The 17349-nt window shown below is 48.3% G+C and overlaps 2 protein-coding genes across 2 annotated transcripts; one reads left to right on the top strand and one right to left on the bottom strand.

Moving 5' to 3' along the window:
- Positions 1-1750: 1750 nt before the first annotated feature.
- Positions 1751-11131, top strand: LOC149359361 (uncharacterized). The gene is made up of 5 exons (XM_089567648.1): positions 1751-2033; positions 3297-3549; positions 4297-4510; positions 9110-9354; positions 10747-11131. Exons 1-5 carry the CDS (start codon positions 1751-1753, stop codon positions 11129-11131), a joined length of 1380 nt encoding a protein of 459 aa, XP_089423774.1.
- A 3474-nt stretch (positions 11132-14605) lies between these two features.
- On the bottom strand, positions 14606-16970 carry LOC149359360 (uncharacterized). The gene is made up of 2 exons (XM_089569036.1): positions 16739-16970; positions 14606-15165 (listed from the first exon to the last, which is right to left on the bottom strand). Exons 1-2 carry the CDS (start codon positions 16960-16962, stop codon positions 14616-14618), a joined length of 774 nt encoding a protein of 257 aa, XP_089425162.1. The 5' UTR covers positions 16963-16970; the 3' UTR covers positions 14606-14615.
- Positions 16971-17349: the final 379 nt, after the last annotated feature.

Here is a 17349-nt window from a genome sequence, read left to right as displayed (position 1 = left end):
GGTACAGTTAATCTCCGCCTTAAGGGTATGATGCGATAGAGTTAATGGGTGAACGCGCACATTTGCGGAACTGATCATGCTACACTTCACATTCATAGATCCCTATGGGAGTCCTCGTACCACTTCTGGCGCAGTGGCGCAGTGGTTAAGAGATGGCGCCACTGCACTGGGATGACAGGTGCTGCCACCGGTGTAGCTTGTGAGACACGGGTTGCTAGGGGAGAGCAACCTGCGCCGCCAGACAGACAGTTGCGAAATCGGTGAGTGGGGGCCTTAGTGTTAGCGTACTGAAAACTATCGCCCGGCCTGACGTCAAAGTCACCGCACAGCTTGGGATAAGAAAAAGGAGCTAGCCCCAGAGCCACCATGACCCTGATGTTAGATGGTGTTGCATGGTTTTGAGGTGAGACTGCAATGTTAAGATAAAGGAAGCACCTAATTTCACCGCGCGCCGGTGCCAAACTGTGCATCGGTGTCAGATGAACACTGCCCGCGCCCGCGAATGGCGCGGGCGATCTCGAGTGCAAAGGCAACAACAAACAGAAAGACGAGTATTGACTTTGTATCTTCGAAAAACGTAGCGCGAAACACAAGACACAGGTAAGGTGAAGACAGGACACGAGCGCTTACCTGTGTCTTGTGTTTCGCGCTACGTTTTTCGAAGATGCAATTGCTCCGACTAGCCCAGTTTAGCTTACTTGTGCAATTGACTTTGTGTTTCACACTCACAGCGTTGTACGAGACATGGAGGTTAATAGTGCATGAGCGACCTCAAAGCCGCAATAAAAAAAGAAGTTGCAACATATCGCCCATCATATTGTACCGCGCCTGTTTTTAATGCTTTAGCATTAAAGTCCACTTTACTCAGAAATGGCGGCACGTGTCATAAAATTCACTCATTGGTCGTGAGAAGTATATTGTAACAGACCTTGTGACGTCATCACAACCTGCCCCCAGTGGCGGGTGAAAACCAGCCTACTGGATTGAGAGCTCCCCGAACGTAGTGACTTCATCATAACCCCCCGACCGTGACAGATGGGAGAGAAGGCGCAGAGAGGAAATACAGACAAGAAAGAATGTTGAGAAAATCCGGTTAAAGCCGGTTATTGGCTTTGGCTGCACCAACGTAGCGAAAATGGGGATCTCTACTGCTATCACATTCCACTCTTAAGGTGACTTAAATGTCCCCTAAGGTTTTTTTTACTGTAGCTGTTTTGCATCCTGTGGCGGGGGCTGGGGCATTTTATTTTTCAATCTTTTTTCTTGGTACTGGCTGTCGCAGGAAATTTACGTGCAAAGCAACAAAACACTGCCTGTTTTTTTTTCTTGAGGGTCTTATGGGCCTGTGCAATCTGCACCATTGTCAACGTGATCACTTAAGCATTTGCTGACCGTGGGCAAAAATTTTTCCCTATGTGGTCATCACTTACTCTCCTAAAAAGAAATATGGTTGTAAAGGATAAACTAATGAAGGGGCCTGCTATATGCACGTATTTTGTTCGACCTTCTTAAACATGTGCTGCACTGTAGAGCACTTTATCGGGGCTGCTTAATCCAAAAGTGGTCACCTTCATGTTGATTCTCAGCGTACGTACGTTAAGAAACGGGCAGAGCATACTGCATCTTGCAAATAATAAAAAATAAAAGGCGCGCGAGCGTGCGATTGCGCCACACACGATAGACACGTGCCTGTTCCACAGTAAAAGAAACAGAAGAAGCGGAAGGACCCGTTCCTAGCAAATTAAGTGCCATGTCGTCTCCGAAGCCTGGACAGCCCTCTGAGCTACCGTCCATTGGGAGTATCACATACACTATCGATTCTAGCCTGCTGTACAAACAAGAACAACCGCAGAGCTACGGAAACCAACCGAAACCATCCCAACGCCCACGTGGTCCAGGAACGAGTGAGCGGCATCCAGCTGTACCAACTGCGCGCCCGCGGTCTGCGCTGCCATCGGCGGTTGGTCGTGCTAACCGGCGCGCTGACCTGAAAACGATCACCACGGCGCCGCCGCGAACAGTGCATCGGCAAGGTAATGGACATTTCAGACCTTCATGCTTACGGTTATGTGCTTTCAATAGGTTTTTGTTTAGTGTTAGCATATCGACTGTTGCGTAAATCAGAGAAAATTGAAAAAAAATTCTCTCGACCTAACCGCACGTTTGTTCGGGTTAAAATTTCGCACAGAGGTTACATTTGGCGGTCAGTTTTGTTTCATACCACATTTAGGTGGGATACTCGCCTGATTCGGTCAGAATTATTTCGAAATCTCCATCTTCTGCGGCGACGGGGAACCCAAACCGAAAGGCTTCACAGCACTGGTGCCCGTGGCGCCATCATGCACCTGCCAAAACCGAAGGCTGTACGTTTTTCAAATGTTTTGGCATCAGTGCAGTAAAGTTGAGCTCATTGTCAGTTCAGTATACTGACTACTTAGGTAGTTGCTGGGGCTACTGCGGTTATAGCATTTTTATATCAACCCATTGATTGACGTTCTCAGTTGGTTACCGAGTAGTCCTCCGTAAATTGTATACGCTTGGGTGCTGTGCGTTGCTATAGCGCGTAAAGAACCTCGGGAATTTAGAGCCCTTGATTACGGCGTCGCTCATAGCCCATGTGCAGGTTTGTGGCGTTAAACTCTGCATACCATACCATACCATACCATACCATACCATACCATACCATACCATACCATACCATACCATACCATACCATACCATACTACAGCGCGGTCGGTTGAAAAATTTGGCCTCTAGATGAGCGGTGTTTCGCCACATATTAATGGCACGTCACAATTGTGTAGTGTGGGGAAAGGAAGACGCGCATGTTATCTTGTGTCGTGAAACTGGTGACCTCCTCTAGATGTCGCATCTTCACACCTCGACTGCCCCTCACTCGTGTTTAAGCCTTGTCCACGCAGGTATAACGGCCATTGTAGAAAGCATCGTTAGATAAATAGCGCATCATCATGGTGGAGTACCTTTCGTGCCTTTGAAACATTACTTTCAAGTGTATTTGTCAAACATTCTTTGACCAAATGTGAATAAGTGGTCATGTTGTTCGTTGCAGCTCTGAACCCTTCTCTGAATCCGTAACTTAGGGCCCTGACGCAAACGGCATCGCAAACACGTATCGAATAATTTCTGGAAACTAGCTCCAGTGTATTTACAAATAACATCTGTAATATTCGGAAAGGCACAAACGAACGTCGCAGCCACATTTTACAATTGATGCGCGGTCGAAGGATGCAAGGCACAGTAAAAAGTGTCTCAGTGTCGTCAACTTCTACACTCAGGTCCATCGACCAAATCCTCGGACCAGACCGGAGTGACGGGAAGTTCGTCTCTGTGGTCGCCTTCCTCGACGACTTCGTCGGATAGCGAGTCCACGGCCACTTCTGAGACTTCTTACACCACTACTGCGGGAATTAAGAATCGTGTCCCGCACTGCTGCCACGCCTTTCCCGGCGTCAACTCCAGCGTTCAAGCGATCCTTGAGCCATCAGTCGCAGCGAACGGCTCGAATTCGTCTCGGGAGGGTGGCCTGCTGTAAGAAAGCATTTATTTAATTTGTTATTGACAGGCCTACCTAACGGAATATCTAATGCACTTCCAAAAGCTGCTGCGCATTTAACTAGCTAAAGCGGTGAACCCCGGAAACGAGACTTAATCGAGTGGTGTAAAAATAAGTTTGTTTTTAATGAAAGTTATGAGCACCGATTGAGTGGATCCCATCATGCGCGCAGCGAGAATATCTGTTTTGAAGGATTCGAGATCATGCATGGGGTCATAAGGAGTGGAGTGGCCCCCGACGTTATGGATGACGCCGAGGCATGAGATGGGAGGATGGGAGGTATGAGTTTGGATGGTGACAGGCTTACCATGAAGCTGAAGATGCGTGACAGAAGACCCTTCCTGTCCCACTGCCCCTGTATCTATGCGGACTTGGCCCATTGCCTCTTCTATTGCCCGGCTGCTCAGCAGTCGGGTTCCTACCCCCCACTTTCTTTATCCATCACCACCTGGCTCGACTGGCTTGGCGCTGAAGGGGAGGAAGAACAGCGACTTCTGGTCGCCCAGGCGGTCGACATACTCGGCCTGTAAATTATGGCCGAATAAAGGTCTTGTACTACTACTAATGTCCAATGACCTAATCAAATTTTAACTATTTGTTGCCAAACAAGCATAAAATTTCCAGAGAGAATCAGTTTACTTGTACTGAGAGCAATAAAGTGGCTAAAATAGATTCAGTGCCCTTGTATTCAAGCCCTTGCGACGGCCGATTGCTGCGTGCAGGTCCAAGCCTTGGGTGCCACTGACCGGGGCGGCAGTGTTGGCCACACTCCTGGTGGCGGCGGCCGTGGCCACCACTGCTGGATTGAATCGGACAGCGCTGAGCCCGGTGGACAGTCGGCTTCCAGAGCCCACACCGCGCCTGGCCTTCCCTCTTGGTGACGTGGGAGCCGGTCGGGCAGCCACACAGTCGTTGCCGCCGACCGCGACTGGGAAGGTGCGCTCACGGTCAAGACTTAATTCTGCCAGTACACAAAAATAGCACAATCTTTAAACTGGAATACCGCTATTTCACGAACTCACCTACACAGGCGGATTTATATTTCTTTGTTATCACAGGCTTTCACACGAAGCCCATAAGAGAGCTGCCTACAGGCCAACCAAATAGGCCTATGCCCCAATTATGAACTCCACCAGGCTGATCATAAGGAAGTGTTAACCTTTGTAGTACCTAGTTGTGTTATGTTTACGATTCCTGTCATTTTTAGTGCCCCTGAAATCAATTTACGCGGTGCAGTAGAATCTCTTGCCTAGGCTCGTCGAAGCACGAGGAATGCTTGACATTCGTTTATTCTGCCTTCAGGACTCAAAACGACTTTAGGACAAAGGTGCTAAACGAAATGCTGCTAATGTGAAATGCTGCTAATTTTCCGCCTAGCTAGGAGCTTGCCTTCACGCGGCTGGCTGAACATCGGACCGCTTTGTTTATACGCCTGTTGACAGAGACCGATATGCCAGCTGATACGTACCTTGATCTGCGCAGAACGCCTCTAGAAAAAGAGGCAAAATGCCAGGAGCATCTATTTCTGTATTTTAGTTTGGCTTTATTGTGCCAAGAAAAAAAAAGTCATTGATATTAATTTTTCTGCGTTCCAACTGGCTAACAGAAGCTTAGAGCTGTCTATTCTGTGCGTCCTCGTTCTTGAGGTTTGACTGCCGCTTAATACACTGACAGTGAGGTGCCTGGTCTAACCCAGAGCTTCTCCTTCCATTACCTCCATATGTTTACTGGCGCGCTTCTGGCAGTTTAGCTAAGCTCGCTAGGAATAGCACTAACCAACTATAGAAAGAGCATGGCTTTTTTTTTTTTACTCAAACATTCTGACCGCCCAAGCGCTGGCCTTTATGCAGTCTGCAGACCGAGAATTAGTGCGTCTACTTCATTCACGTTCTTTTAAAGGATTCGGCCACCGCGTTCCACTGTCGCTAGAATTGGAGAATGTCAGTTCTATGCGAAAAACCTCGTGCCCGCTTCCTAAGCAGCACGAACACTTTTACACTTTATATCGACAATGACTAAGCGGTAAGTGCGGGCAGAAATTAAGCGGGGCTCATTCCGGTGGGCATGCCTTAGCCGATACGTTGTTAGCGTAAGTTCGTACGTGCTGACTTGTTTGTTCAATATAAGAACTTTGCTGGTCGCAGTAATTTTGTTGCCGCACCATTGTGGGGCCAATGCAAATGTTGAGCTGCTTTGCTTCTTTACAAAAAAATATACCTTGGTGCAGCGGAACACCTCCGGCAGGTTGGAGACCAGCGCTAGCAAGGCCACCCACGTCTCATTTCGGAGCAGGGGCAATTCTGGGAGCACTAGTGGAGGGAACAACAGGGTACATGATGCTCGGAGTGTATCCGGTGCCTCATCGGTGAGCCCTGGTGACAGTGCAACTGTCAAGCACAGCGACAAACCGGACGGTCTTGGTTCTACAGCTCTGGCCGACACACCCGAAGACATATGGGCTCAAGCTTTTCGTATTCCGGTGAGTGGTGAAGCCATGACACAAGCAATGTTTCCGATCTGCTGTTGTGAGTGACAACGGGTGGAACCATCCGGATATCGTCGTAAACATTTTAAATCTAGTCATCCGTAGCTCTAACGCAACGGCTTATAACAAAATAACGGATATAAGACAGGAATAGCTATTAAGTCTAAAGCCTTTAACGACTCATACTGTCGTCCGTTAACAAAGCGTGTCACATGCATTTAACTCGCTCGGGAACTAAAAAAGATAGAAGAAAAACCGATGGTTGCATCAGATAGAGGATGAAAAAATGAACCTAGAAGCTAAGTTGATGATTGTAGGTTAATTAGTTAATTATAGGCAAAATGCCGATATTGCGTCGAAATAGCGCGGACGCCGATATAGCCACGGGAACGGTGTGACGTCACATCCACCGGAAGTCGTCACGGCATAGTGTCCTCGGCTTCCGCCTCTCAACACTTTAGTTGCCAAAGTGTCTACGCAATTTTTACCCTTGCAAGCTAGGAAGATGTGTTTCATATTTCGATTTGACGAAGTTATATTTTCCTAAAACGGGATATAACGAACTCCTGCTGGCTATTTCGCGCTGAGGGTATCGATTTGTATATAGGCAAAGCAATTCCGTAGTTATTCCATGCGGCAAACCGAAATTACTGCTCATGACACGCTCTGTCGAGCGGCGTACAACAACATGGGTAAAACATGTCCCATTTCAAAAGGGGAACAGCATGGAGCGCTCCTCCGAACAATTCATCACCATCGCACGAGGAATTGGGCAAGTTGAATTGGATGCATGTTTGGCAAGTACTACGCAAAAAACTCGACTGACTTGCTAGCAAGAACGCTAAGCGGTATCGTCTATGCTGTCTTTTTTTTATCACAGAATTGTGAGTGTGTGTTCAGTGTAAAATGAGACAGCAGGAGCAAATCGGGGAGGTTTTTATTGCGCCACGTTAAGGTAGAATTAGTCTTTATACTTGTGATCAATGGTTGATTTCTGACTGGATTGTTGCAACACTGATTTTTTTTTTCATTTTGAATTGCATAATCTTTGCCGCTAGGGCGCCTTCCGTGCTACTCGCTCCCGCTATTTTCTCAGTACAGGTCCAAACATGCTAAGTGATTGGTAGATATTAGATGGCCGTTTTTTTTTGGAAATACTCAGTAAGACGGTGGAAGATGCTTTGGTAAAAATGACGTGTTGCTGAGATGGAATATTACGTATTGTCAGAGACCGATATACAGCAAAATATAAGAAATTGTTTCATATTTTCATGGCTTTTAGGCACGCTTTCTTATTCCATGAAATATAGAAGGCAATATCACTGCTATGGCGTCTTTAGTTATCAGTATGTGAATGCGCGCCTCAAACACACACCCATTACTGACTCCTGCATATGACAATGAAGCTTCGCGCAGTTCTTAACCCGCAGCCTTACATTGGGCGCAAACCGCTTTAATGACGGCTTAACGAAGTGGCAAGATAGTGAATCCGACCACATCTTTTTTTTGGCAGTTCAAAGGTATCCCTTCAAGGCTGAACGGCACGTAAAAGGCTTTTGCAGAGCTCAGACAATAAAAATTCGCCATTTTCAAATGTGCAGTGATTAACAGGAGCAATTCGGCTAAATATGCTGAACAGAAGTACTTCAGGTGCAATCATATGACTAATTTCTCTCTGTTTTGGGGACCTTTTCTGCTTTTCGAGAATACAAAAAATTCGGAGTCCGCTGCTTCGCGCAGCTGTCGGAGCACATGATGCCGCTCAGTCAGAGCCACTTGTCTCACAAATCTAGCATTCATGGCGACAAATATCGCGTGGCGACGCGAACACGAATACTTCACGCACCACTCCGACGCGGCAGCCGACCCCAGCTCCCAGAGTGCATCGCGGTTTCGTTGCGCAACTGTTGGTGAAATCGTCAATTCAGCGTATTCTCAAGAAATGGGAGCACTATGTGACCCCAGTTCGTGAAAAGTGGATATGGTTGCTTAATGGCTTGCATGCAGAAGATATTCTGCCTCGTCTCGCCCACAATTTACTTTTCTCTTTATTGTACACAAATATTCGCCGTTAGTGTTGCTTCCCTTGCACGAAACACAGATTAGAAAAAGTGCTCGCAGCCTTGACGCAACGGCGAAGTGGCTAAAGCATATGGCTAGCACGGTACCAATTTTTCTTTTGTCTGGTGTAGGTCCGAATTCCGCTAAAAGGCGATAGTTCTTTTTGCGCAATAAAATAGACTACCCCAAAAATTTCGGCTTCCTATAAACGACGATGAATGAAACATTGCACCTGTAGCTCTTTCAGCACTGAAATGCATCCTAGTTATATCAAGTGTTCAACGGTCACGAAAAGCATATTCTCGATGAAAGTGCTCAGCGTGCCTGCAGGACATTAGCTGCCACCCGGGTCGCGGCACCTCTCACTAGGAGACTTCCTATACACTAAAGCAAATGCTCCATATCTTTCCGCTGCTGCTAGAGCTGCCCGTGATCTGAAGGTGCAACTCTTGTGTAATAGCGATGGTCGCTGGGCCTGCACCCACCCAAAGCGCGTTTGTAGTGAAGAAGACGGTTATTTCCGTATCAGTGCTATTTTTTTCTAATACTTCAAAAAACGGCAAGAACTGTTTTGGTTACCTTATCTTGAAATTTACTTCATCGGAAGTGGCGTGTACGAACGCAGAGGGCCCTAGAAGTGACGTGACTGTGGCGTCAGTGCTGACACGTGCTTGCGGACGCAGGATGGAGACATATTATGCACACGAGTATTAAAAAAAATACAGAAACAAGGCACTCTAGCGGTAGCCCAAGAAAGTCAGTGCAGTGTTTCCTCAGTGGTTGACACGTAACCAAGTGTGCACGATTACTCAAGTCTTCGAGCCAAGCGCTGGGGATCTTTTTGAGCTGAGCTTTTCAATGCCGCTTGGAAATGCTTATCGTTCCTTGGCGTCTCAACCGACAAATGGGTCTGAAAGAAAGCTCTATGTGTGCTTGCAGTAGGAGTCAGAAAGCAGCCTCGTCTCGTCCCCGTATTTTTTTTTTTTCAGGCCGAGCCCTCGTGCAATGGAGTGCTGTACACGAACTGCCTCAAGTACCGGCGGGAGTTCCGCTACAGCCGTTCAGCTAACGCCTGCATCGAGGCCGGCGAGGAGCGGGGAGCAGCCCGTTTCTTCGTGTGCAACCGGGGTCCGAACCGGTTCTCGTCGGTCTTGAACTGTGAGAGGAGCTGTGTGCTCAGCGAGCATCCGGAGGACGCCTGCCTGGACCAAGCACTGTTCACAGCGTGCGACAAGTATGTTGGTATATTCGTGATCAGAGTACATTAGTTTAGTTAAGAGCATACAATGGTGTCCTGAGATTTGAGTGGTTACGAATTTCTATTTCGACTGAATGGGGCAATCAATTTCTAAATTGAAGGGCGGCTATGCATGGATCACCAATTGAGCTTGTAGCGGCGACGCCAAGCGTGCATATTTCCAGAGAGAACTGAGCTTCCCTCAGAAAACTGCACAAACTTCGTACCTGAAGCGACTCACTGGGCACTCCTTGTCACTAAATTTTTACGGCCATCTATTTCGTTTATAGCTGCCCAACATTAACTGCTTGGAAGAAATGAAGGCATCCAGATAATGACACATGGTATTGCACTGTTTGGTGGCCTGGTTTTAGGCTGACGTATTAATAGAAGAATATAACGCGCAACCAGCGTGACACGGACGAAAGGTTTGGTTTTTGGTTTTGGTTTGGTTTTATGTGGTTTAACGTCCCAAAACGAATCAGGCTATGAGAGACGCCGTGGTGAAGGGCTCCGGAAATTTCGATTACCTGGGGTTCTTTAACGTGCACTGACATCGCACAGTACACGGGTCTCTAGAATTACGCCTCCATTGAAATTCAGCCGCCGCGGCCGGGATCGAACCCGCGTCTTTCGGGTAAGCAGCCGAACACTGTAGCTACTGAGCCACCGCGGCGGGTCACGGACGAAAGGACGAGCGCTGCGGTCAAATGTGGCTTATATTTGACCAACCTTGACATCTATATGTCAAGTAATATGAAACGACATGTGGATGCCTGCACTAATTATCGACGTCCATAAGAAAATGAAAAGCGCATAGGGCACAGATCACTCGATACAGATCACTCGACTGAATAAGCCGACCTTTCTGAGGGCACAAAAGATATCCACTATTTAATAATCGAGTGTATGGTCGTTAACAAAAGTTCTGAGCGGGAAGAATGATAGTAGCCTTATTTTTAGGACAACACCAATTCTCCTCTTGGAGCGGACTGCATACAGATGCTTGCGGCACAAGGCTAATTTTCAGTGTATTTTTATATCAAATCTACACACGGGTTACGAGGCGCTCCATAAAGAGAGTATTACTGCGAATTAACACAGCAGACCAGCTGAGCTTCTTTAAACTTCAGTGAAACCTGAATACTGGGCAGTTTTTCTTCCTTGTATCCAAATCTGCCAGCTGCGGCCGAGGAAAGGAGGTGCTCACTTACTTCGGGCAGCATAAATATATATTGTCCACCGCGCCGGGTCCTGGTGTTTCTTCAACCTCTTAGGACACCGACTTGTCCTCTGTACTACCCTCACCCAAACTTGCTAAAAGAAAAATACCTTACGCAGTAAAAATTCAACATAGTCATCATCTGTGCTTCCCTCGTGCCTACGCAGGCAGGACATCCACAGGGGCTGGTGGTTCTTTGACGGGCGGTCGTGCGTGGCGTGGGACTTCCCGTCGGGCGGCTGTCCGGCTGACGGTGACCTCGACGTCTTCTCCTCGGCGTTCGAGTGCTCGAGGCGGTGCACCAACCCACGCTACCCTCCCTGTCGGAAGCCTGTCCCGGCGCCGTGCACCGCCGACCTTCTCAAGTTCCCGGCGTTCGCCGAAGTTTCGCCGGACGACGGTCGGGTGCGCTGCCTCCTGACGTCAGCCCCGCAGCGGCCCGGGAATCGCTGTCTTGCCGGCACTAACCGCTTCAGGTCAAAAGAAGCCTGTCAGCAGGTCTGCCAGATTTTCTTCGGTGCAGGCGTCGATACGACGCCGGATCAAGTCTGATGAAACGATGATTAGGCGGCACAGAGCCGCTTTGTACAAATAACTCTCCGCGTACTTACAATAGTAAACGCGGTTTCACTTCATCCCTTGTGTGTGGCTTCAAGAGTCCTATTTTTCGAATAAATCTTCGATATTTCAACCGGTCAGGTTCATCCAAGCCGGCGGGATAAATATTGAGAGGCCACAACGAAGGCTCACCAAAATGCCATTTCAGTAAGTCTCGTGTTTGTGTACGTGAACTTTGTAAAGAAGCCTTAAGACATAGAAAGATTTTGCACGGAAACGAAGCCTGAAACTTGTCAGTTAAGTTCCAGTTAGCGGACGTCTAGTGATCTTTTTTGCAGTTTCATTTTCAATTTTCTGCAAGACAGCAGTATGACAAGGAATTTGGCAAAAGCGCTTCGCGAATGAGTTTGAATGGCGCCAGATCAGGTTTGGCCAAAGAGTGCCATGGAACATGCTATTTTCAGTTACACATATGTGCGGCCAATGACGTATTGCCAAGCGTTTTATCCCGCAGAAGCCCAGCGCCAGGCCACAGGCGCTTCTATACTAGGATAAAACAGCAGTTGGTAACACTGGCCCATGGTCCGGGTCCCGTATTACTCCGCTGACCAATCACAGCAGTAAACTAAATCAACTTTTTAACGTTTGACTTCAAAAACAGACCAGATACCAAATTCCTTGAGCTTATAATTTTTTTTATATAATTAGCTTCTTATTTTTTAACAGCGGCCTACTTATCTTTCGTGGAGGAATTCTGTGCGACTGCCCAGAATGTGGGCGGAGCTTCACTGTATTCACTGCCATCACCTGGCGCATGGATTTGAACATTCAAAAATAGCCCATTAACATGATCGTTACGTAAGAAGGAATGAGTGGCTTCAGAACAGAACGTGACAGGCCACTAGGCTTAGCGGCGATGGCGCTGTATAGATTTTCTGGCAATGTACATGAAGGGCGCAGACCTTGGACATGGAGAAATGGTAGCGCCTATCCGCGTCTGTTTACTCTTCTTTGCGCTGTTTTATGTGATATGAGAGGCTTGCATAGTTTGAAACACTTTTATCGCATCGACTCGCCGCGAACCAAGCTACACCTGTGTCGGGCTTTGCGTCGCTGCTCTTTAAACTGAGAACCTTGCGCTGAGAAGGGGCATATTGTTTACAAATAAGCAGTTTGCGCATGCGCTGGTTTCAACCTGCACCAGTTTATGACTTATGAAACATGCAATGTTTCATAATGTTTCATGTTTATGAAACATGTAATGTATACTATAAAAGTGGTGGTCTCGTCACAGTACACGAGTACCCTGCTCCAAATTGCTGCTCAAAATTGCGGAGTAGATTTTGATCACGTTTGTACCAAATGCTTACTCTTGACAACATAGATTTATTCCCATTGCAAAGCATAGTAACTTTCTGCCCTAAGCAATGGGAGGAGGTATTGAGGTTAGCAAATACAGGAGGTTGAAACCTCGGTTAAAGTGTTCAAAACTGCTAGAAGTTCACGTGCTTTGAAGAGGGAATTTGTTTCCGTTGCCAACCGTAAGTATTCGATATTTTCAGTAGAAGAAATGTACCCCAGGGCTTGAGCAACATGCCCTACCCCTAAAAGATGTGGGGATCCACGTTGCTTGCTCCTCGCTCGCCTGAGGCATCTTTTTCGCTCTTGTGGCCTACCGCGGCTTGTTCCCTACCGGCCCCCTCGGAGCGGCAGCGGAGGAAGCGGGGAACAGGTGCCCGCTTCCATGCGTCATCACGTGGGCAGCCCTCCTTTCCCCCAATCGAGTCGTCGGCGGCCGCGGTGGCGGGCATGCAGTATGCAGCACAGGAGAGAGTTCAGAGCGAGACGCCGGGGACAGCGGACACAACACCTCGGCGGCCCAGGTGACCCGAACTGTTTTCGTGTGCCTGTTTGTCTTGCCTGCTGCCCTCCGCTGCTGCCAGCGCGCGACCGAGGGAGGTCATTCGAATTTGGGGAGTTCCCCAATAAACGCCTTTGCCTGCTGGCTATTCTTCGGTGGTGGTGTTCTTCGCGGCCACAGGTGTGGTCGAGCTAGCAAAGTGACGTTGGCCCTGAGTGCAGGGTCCAAACCGCGCTAGAAACCCCACAAAGGGGGTGCGCTAGAAGACAGGTTATTCCCTTTTTATTCCTTTCGTGTTTACAATGCACACCCCCGCGGCGGGTCAGGTATTGAACTGTATTGTCATGAAGTGCGTATATGCCTGATTGAAAGCATGGGCACGAAGTATAGAACAGCGCAAGGTATTCTCAGTTTTTGTATGTGACTTATGCGTGATTGCTGCCCATCAAAGTGTCGGCCCCGTGTGTGTATTGTTTCTACACCACGCCTATAACCAGGAGCGTGTCTTGGCTTGGCAGAAAGCCAAAATTTTTACATGCCGCACCCAAGTCCTATACTCCGCATCTGTGGCGTGCGAAATGAGAACTTTCGCTGCGCCCAGAGTTTTTAACAGATAGTGTGTCTGTACTACCGTTAACGTACCTGTGTCACAGAGGCCAGAGAACGAGCCTTCATTCTGCCTGTTTAACACTATGTCTAAACAGGCGAGATTTTATACATTTATAGGGGCAGCAGCCAGAAAGACGGGGACGATAAGAGGAGGAAACACAGGACCAGAAGACACTAGTCCCGTGTTTCTTCTTTGTCCCAGACTTCCGCTCTGTAGCCCTTAAATATACGACTGTTTGAGAGTCAAGTATGAAGCCGGAGGCGCCGAAATTAGCTTTCTTCGAGATTGGACTGTGTTGCGAAATACGAGCACTCGACTAGCAATATACTAACCTTTGGTGACCCATGTATTCTTGGTTCTCGCCAGGTTATTGTTATTATTATTATCATCATCATCAGCAGCAGCAGCAGCAGAAGCCTGGCTACGCCCCCATCAGGGCAAAGGCCTCTCCCAAGTCTCTCCAATTGACCCTGTCCTTTCCCAGCTGCGACCACCCTATCCTCGCAAACTTCTTAATCTCATCCGCCAATTTAACTTCCTGCCGCCCCCTGCTACGCTTGCCTTCTCTCGGAATCCACGCCGTTACCCTGAAGGAGCAGGTACTTCACAAAAATTAATATGGTTGGGCTCAAATGCATGACTTCGATCGGTTATACAGGCCTGTTACCTTGAAAACGGTGTGCAGATAAGACAAAGAAATATCGTGAAAGAATAGCCGAAAAACGTGTTAACCATTTGCAAGAAACTCATATGTATGACGAGCTTATCATGGGCAAATGCGCGCAGCCCACGACAAAATGCTGCGGAGCTGTACGGTCGATCACGCATACTCAAATTTGCAACACTCAAATTTACAGTTAGTCGCTTTGGGACGTTAAACCCCATAAACCAAACCAAACCAAACCAAATTTACAGTTGAGTGTTGGGCGAAATAAAAAAGTACCTTCTCTTGGTGTTACATGCGAACGTCCTATAATAAAAGATGTGCGTTGCAATGATGAGGCGTACTACTGAATTCTTTCATTTCGTCGGTCCGAACTAGATAGCCTATTGGTCGTTGACGTGTTCACATGATCCACGCCGTCCGCTTCGTCATCAGCGGCCAATGACCCAAAGGTGGGAAAATACTCGTTGTCGGTAAGTTGTTCCGCGGAAGGTCCGCTCGGAACAAAAAGTAAAGGCGTGTCCTGTGGCGCAGGTTGATGACGGCACGCCTTCCGACAGGCTTCCGGCGTCAGGAACCGGTTTGATCCTGTCGGGCATCGGTGGTGCCTCAGCGCAGCCGCCGAGGCTTCGAAGCAGCGGAGACGGCCTCCTGACGAAGAGGTGATGGCCGCGAAGTAGGGATACCTGAGGCTGAGCGGTTCGCAGGGGCCAGCGGTTGGCACTTGGCAAGAAGACATCAGCTGCTTGCGTCCCGTGCACTGCCTCAAGCACGCCCGGAGGTTCGGGAACACATTGCCTCCTTCATACGTCGACGGGCAGGCACCCTGCGGGAAGTGCCACTGTCGGCAGTCGGTGCCGTCGAAGAACCACAGACTGCCCCTCACGTCCCGGCTGCAAGGAGCGAACATTGGGAACAGGTCATGCCGAGCAAGCTTCTTGAAAGGGAGGTTTTGCTGGCCCCCTGATCATTCACCAGGCTCAGCGACCCCGACTTCTGGTCTATGTTGGATTTAACAAAACTTCGTGCGGGGCTAGTTGGTGGGACATAGTTGAAACTTGGTTCAGCGCAAAAGACGAACACAAAGAAAGGAAACGACACACACGGAGCGCTCACAGTCGAAGAACCAAGAAGCGCTCCGTGTGTGTCGTTTCCTTTCTTTGTGTTCGTCTTTTGCGCTGAACTAAGTTTCAACTATGTTGGATAGTCACACAAGTCACACGGGTGATCAATCCTAGCAGCGCTTATAGCTTGGCCTTAATTTTCTAAGATTTTAACAGGTTGCGTCAAATCAACCAAGAACACAACTGAGAGCGAGAAGGCAGTTAATTTGTACCACTTTCATCACAGCGTGAATACTGGAGCACGTGGTGGATGGGTGGATGTTAAGAGTGCCCCCTTTGAAACGAAGTGGTGGAGGGCGAAACAGTTCTCATTTCCTCCCAACTAATCTGTCCAGTTTAGAGGTACTATCTAGATAACCATCCTTCAAAAAGCAACCGCAGTTTTGAATTATGACCTTGCATGTTTACTATCAGCGCACTAGCTATCAGCATACTTAACCGGGCTGCAAAGAACCACTACACATGCGTCATGCATGCAAGAACCCAAAGAAGGGCAAAGGTGGGTGTCGTCGTGTTTCTTCACCTCTGCCTTTTGTGTGCGCCGCGTATGACGATGTCCGTGGCGAATACACGCTAACGGACAGGTAACGCATGCGGAATCATTTCAAAAGTCTAGGTTTCGAAGTCAGACCAATGCAAGGCGTTAAGCTGCTTAGCGCTGAAGCGCAAGGGTAAAACTGGTTGAAACGGTGATCGTGAGCAACGCCTCCTCTATATAGAAGGCTATGCTTTGATAATGCTTGTCGGCCGTGAAAATTTCAGGACTACTTGGAATGACCGGCATGTGTAACTCTCTCTTGTATAGATACAGTGCAATTCATATTTTATTTGTTTTTATGAAATAAAGGCATAATCCCACATTGTACACGCTGCAAATAATGTTTTTAGCGCCTCTTTTTTAAATTCACTCTTTCTATAGAAGAAATAGAATGCATAAGAAAAATTAAAAAAAAAAATTACCCACTCCGCACCGGCAGACAATACGGGCTAACGTTGGACACAGATGGCTTTTAGTTCCTCTACATTTTCCGTTCTTGACACGCCCTGAAAAAAGGGGGAGAGGGGAACTGAGATTGAATTTGTATTTAGCAGTGTTCTAACAGCGTTTTTACTCGGTTTTAGCAGTACAAAGGACATGTAGTGCAGAAATACATAGTGCGGCAACCTTAAAGAATAAAAACAGAAGTTCCCGCACATAGGCAGGAGGAAGGCTGGACCCACGAACAGCAAAACATCGTGAGGCTACCGTTCAGAAACCGATGCAATATTCAGGAGAAGGAAAAAGCGGAAGCAGCAGCATTCCGGAAACGGAAGCATTTCCGTATCCCGCAAAGCGGCTCACCTCACGCACTGCGAGAACATGGCCGTGTGGAAGCATCTCTCGGATGGTTTGCTGGGGTACACGCATCGCTGTGCGCAGCTGGAGAGAGACGCGAACCGGTTGGGGCTGTGGTTGCACAGCACGGTGCGGTCCCTGAGTGCAGTGACGCAGCTGTTGGCCGAGGCCAGGTAGTAGAACTCTTCGCGGATCCGGGCGCAGTAGCTGTGCAGCACCACGGAACACATGGACTGCGCCTGCGGTCGGGGCTATAGAGGAGACGAATGCTGTTGCACTACGCTGTTTTCTTGCAGGGGTTCCTTATTGGAATGAACGGTATATTACAGCTGTAGTCGGACACAACTTTCGAAGTGGCAAATGCCCCTCACAGGGCTAGTCGTTTCAGAGGCTCAGTGCCTCTTCTTGTCCCGTCGACTTTGCGCAGTTTTTTTCAACCCTCAAAGCAAGGCATCCAGCCAATGGCATCGGCCGGTTCTCCCCTTCTCCCCCTTGACCAATACCCATTGAACTGTTAGCGTGAAATCGCAGGGAGTGGCAGATGAATGGGCAGTAACCACGGCTTAATGGGACTAACCACGGCGTCACGAAAATCGGTCGACGCCATGGGCTGAAAG

The sequence above is a fragment of the Amblyomma mixtum genome, chromosome 2, assembly GCF_055824585.1.
Source record: "Amblyomma mixtum isolate Tamu chromosome 2, ASM5582458v1, whole genome shotgun sequence".
Lineage (NCBI taxonomy): Eukaryota > Metazoa > Arthropoda > Arachnida > Ixodida > Ixodidae > Amblyomma > Amblyomma mixtum.
The sequence above is the reverse complement of the archived record's forward strand: the minus strand, read 5'-3'. Positions and strand labels throughout refer to the sequence as shown.

Coding starts and splice junctions, on each gene's coding strand:
- LOC149359361 (XM_089567648.1), top strand. CDS start 1,751: ATGTCGTCTCCGAAGCCTGGACAGCCCTCTGAGCTACCGTCCATTGGG. Junction 3,550..4,296: donor TCTCGGGAGGGTGGCCTGCT/GTAAGAAAGCAT, acceptor TGCTGCGTGCAG/GTCCAAGCCTTGGGTGCCAC. Junction 9,355..10,746: donor CTGTTCACAGCGTGCGACAA/GTATGTTGGTAT, acceptor GTGCCTACGCAG/GCAGGACATCCACAGGGGCT.
- LOC149359360 (XM_089569036.1), bottom strand. CDS start 16,962: ATGTGTTCCGTGGTGCTGCACAGCTACTGCGCCCGGATCCGCGAAGAG. Junction 15,166..16,738: donor ATGTTCTCGCAGTGCGTGAG/GTGAGCCGCTTT, acceptor CGCTCCTTGCAG/CCGGGACGTGAGGGGCAGTC.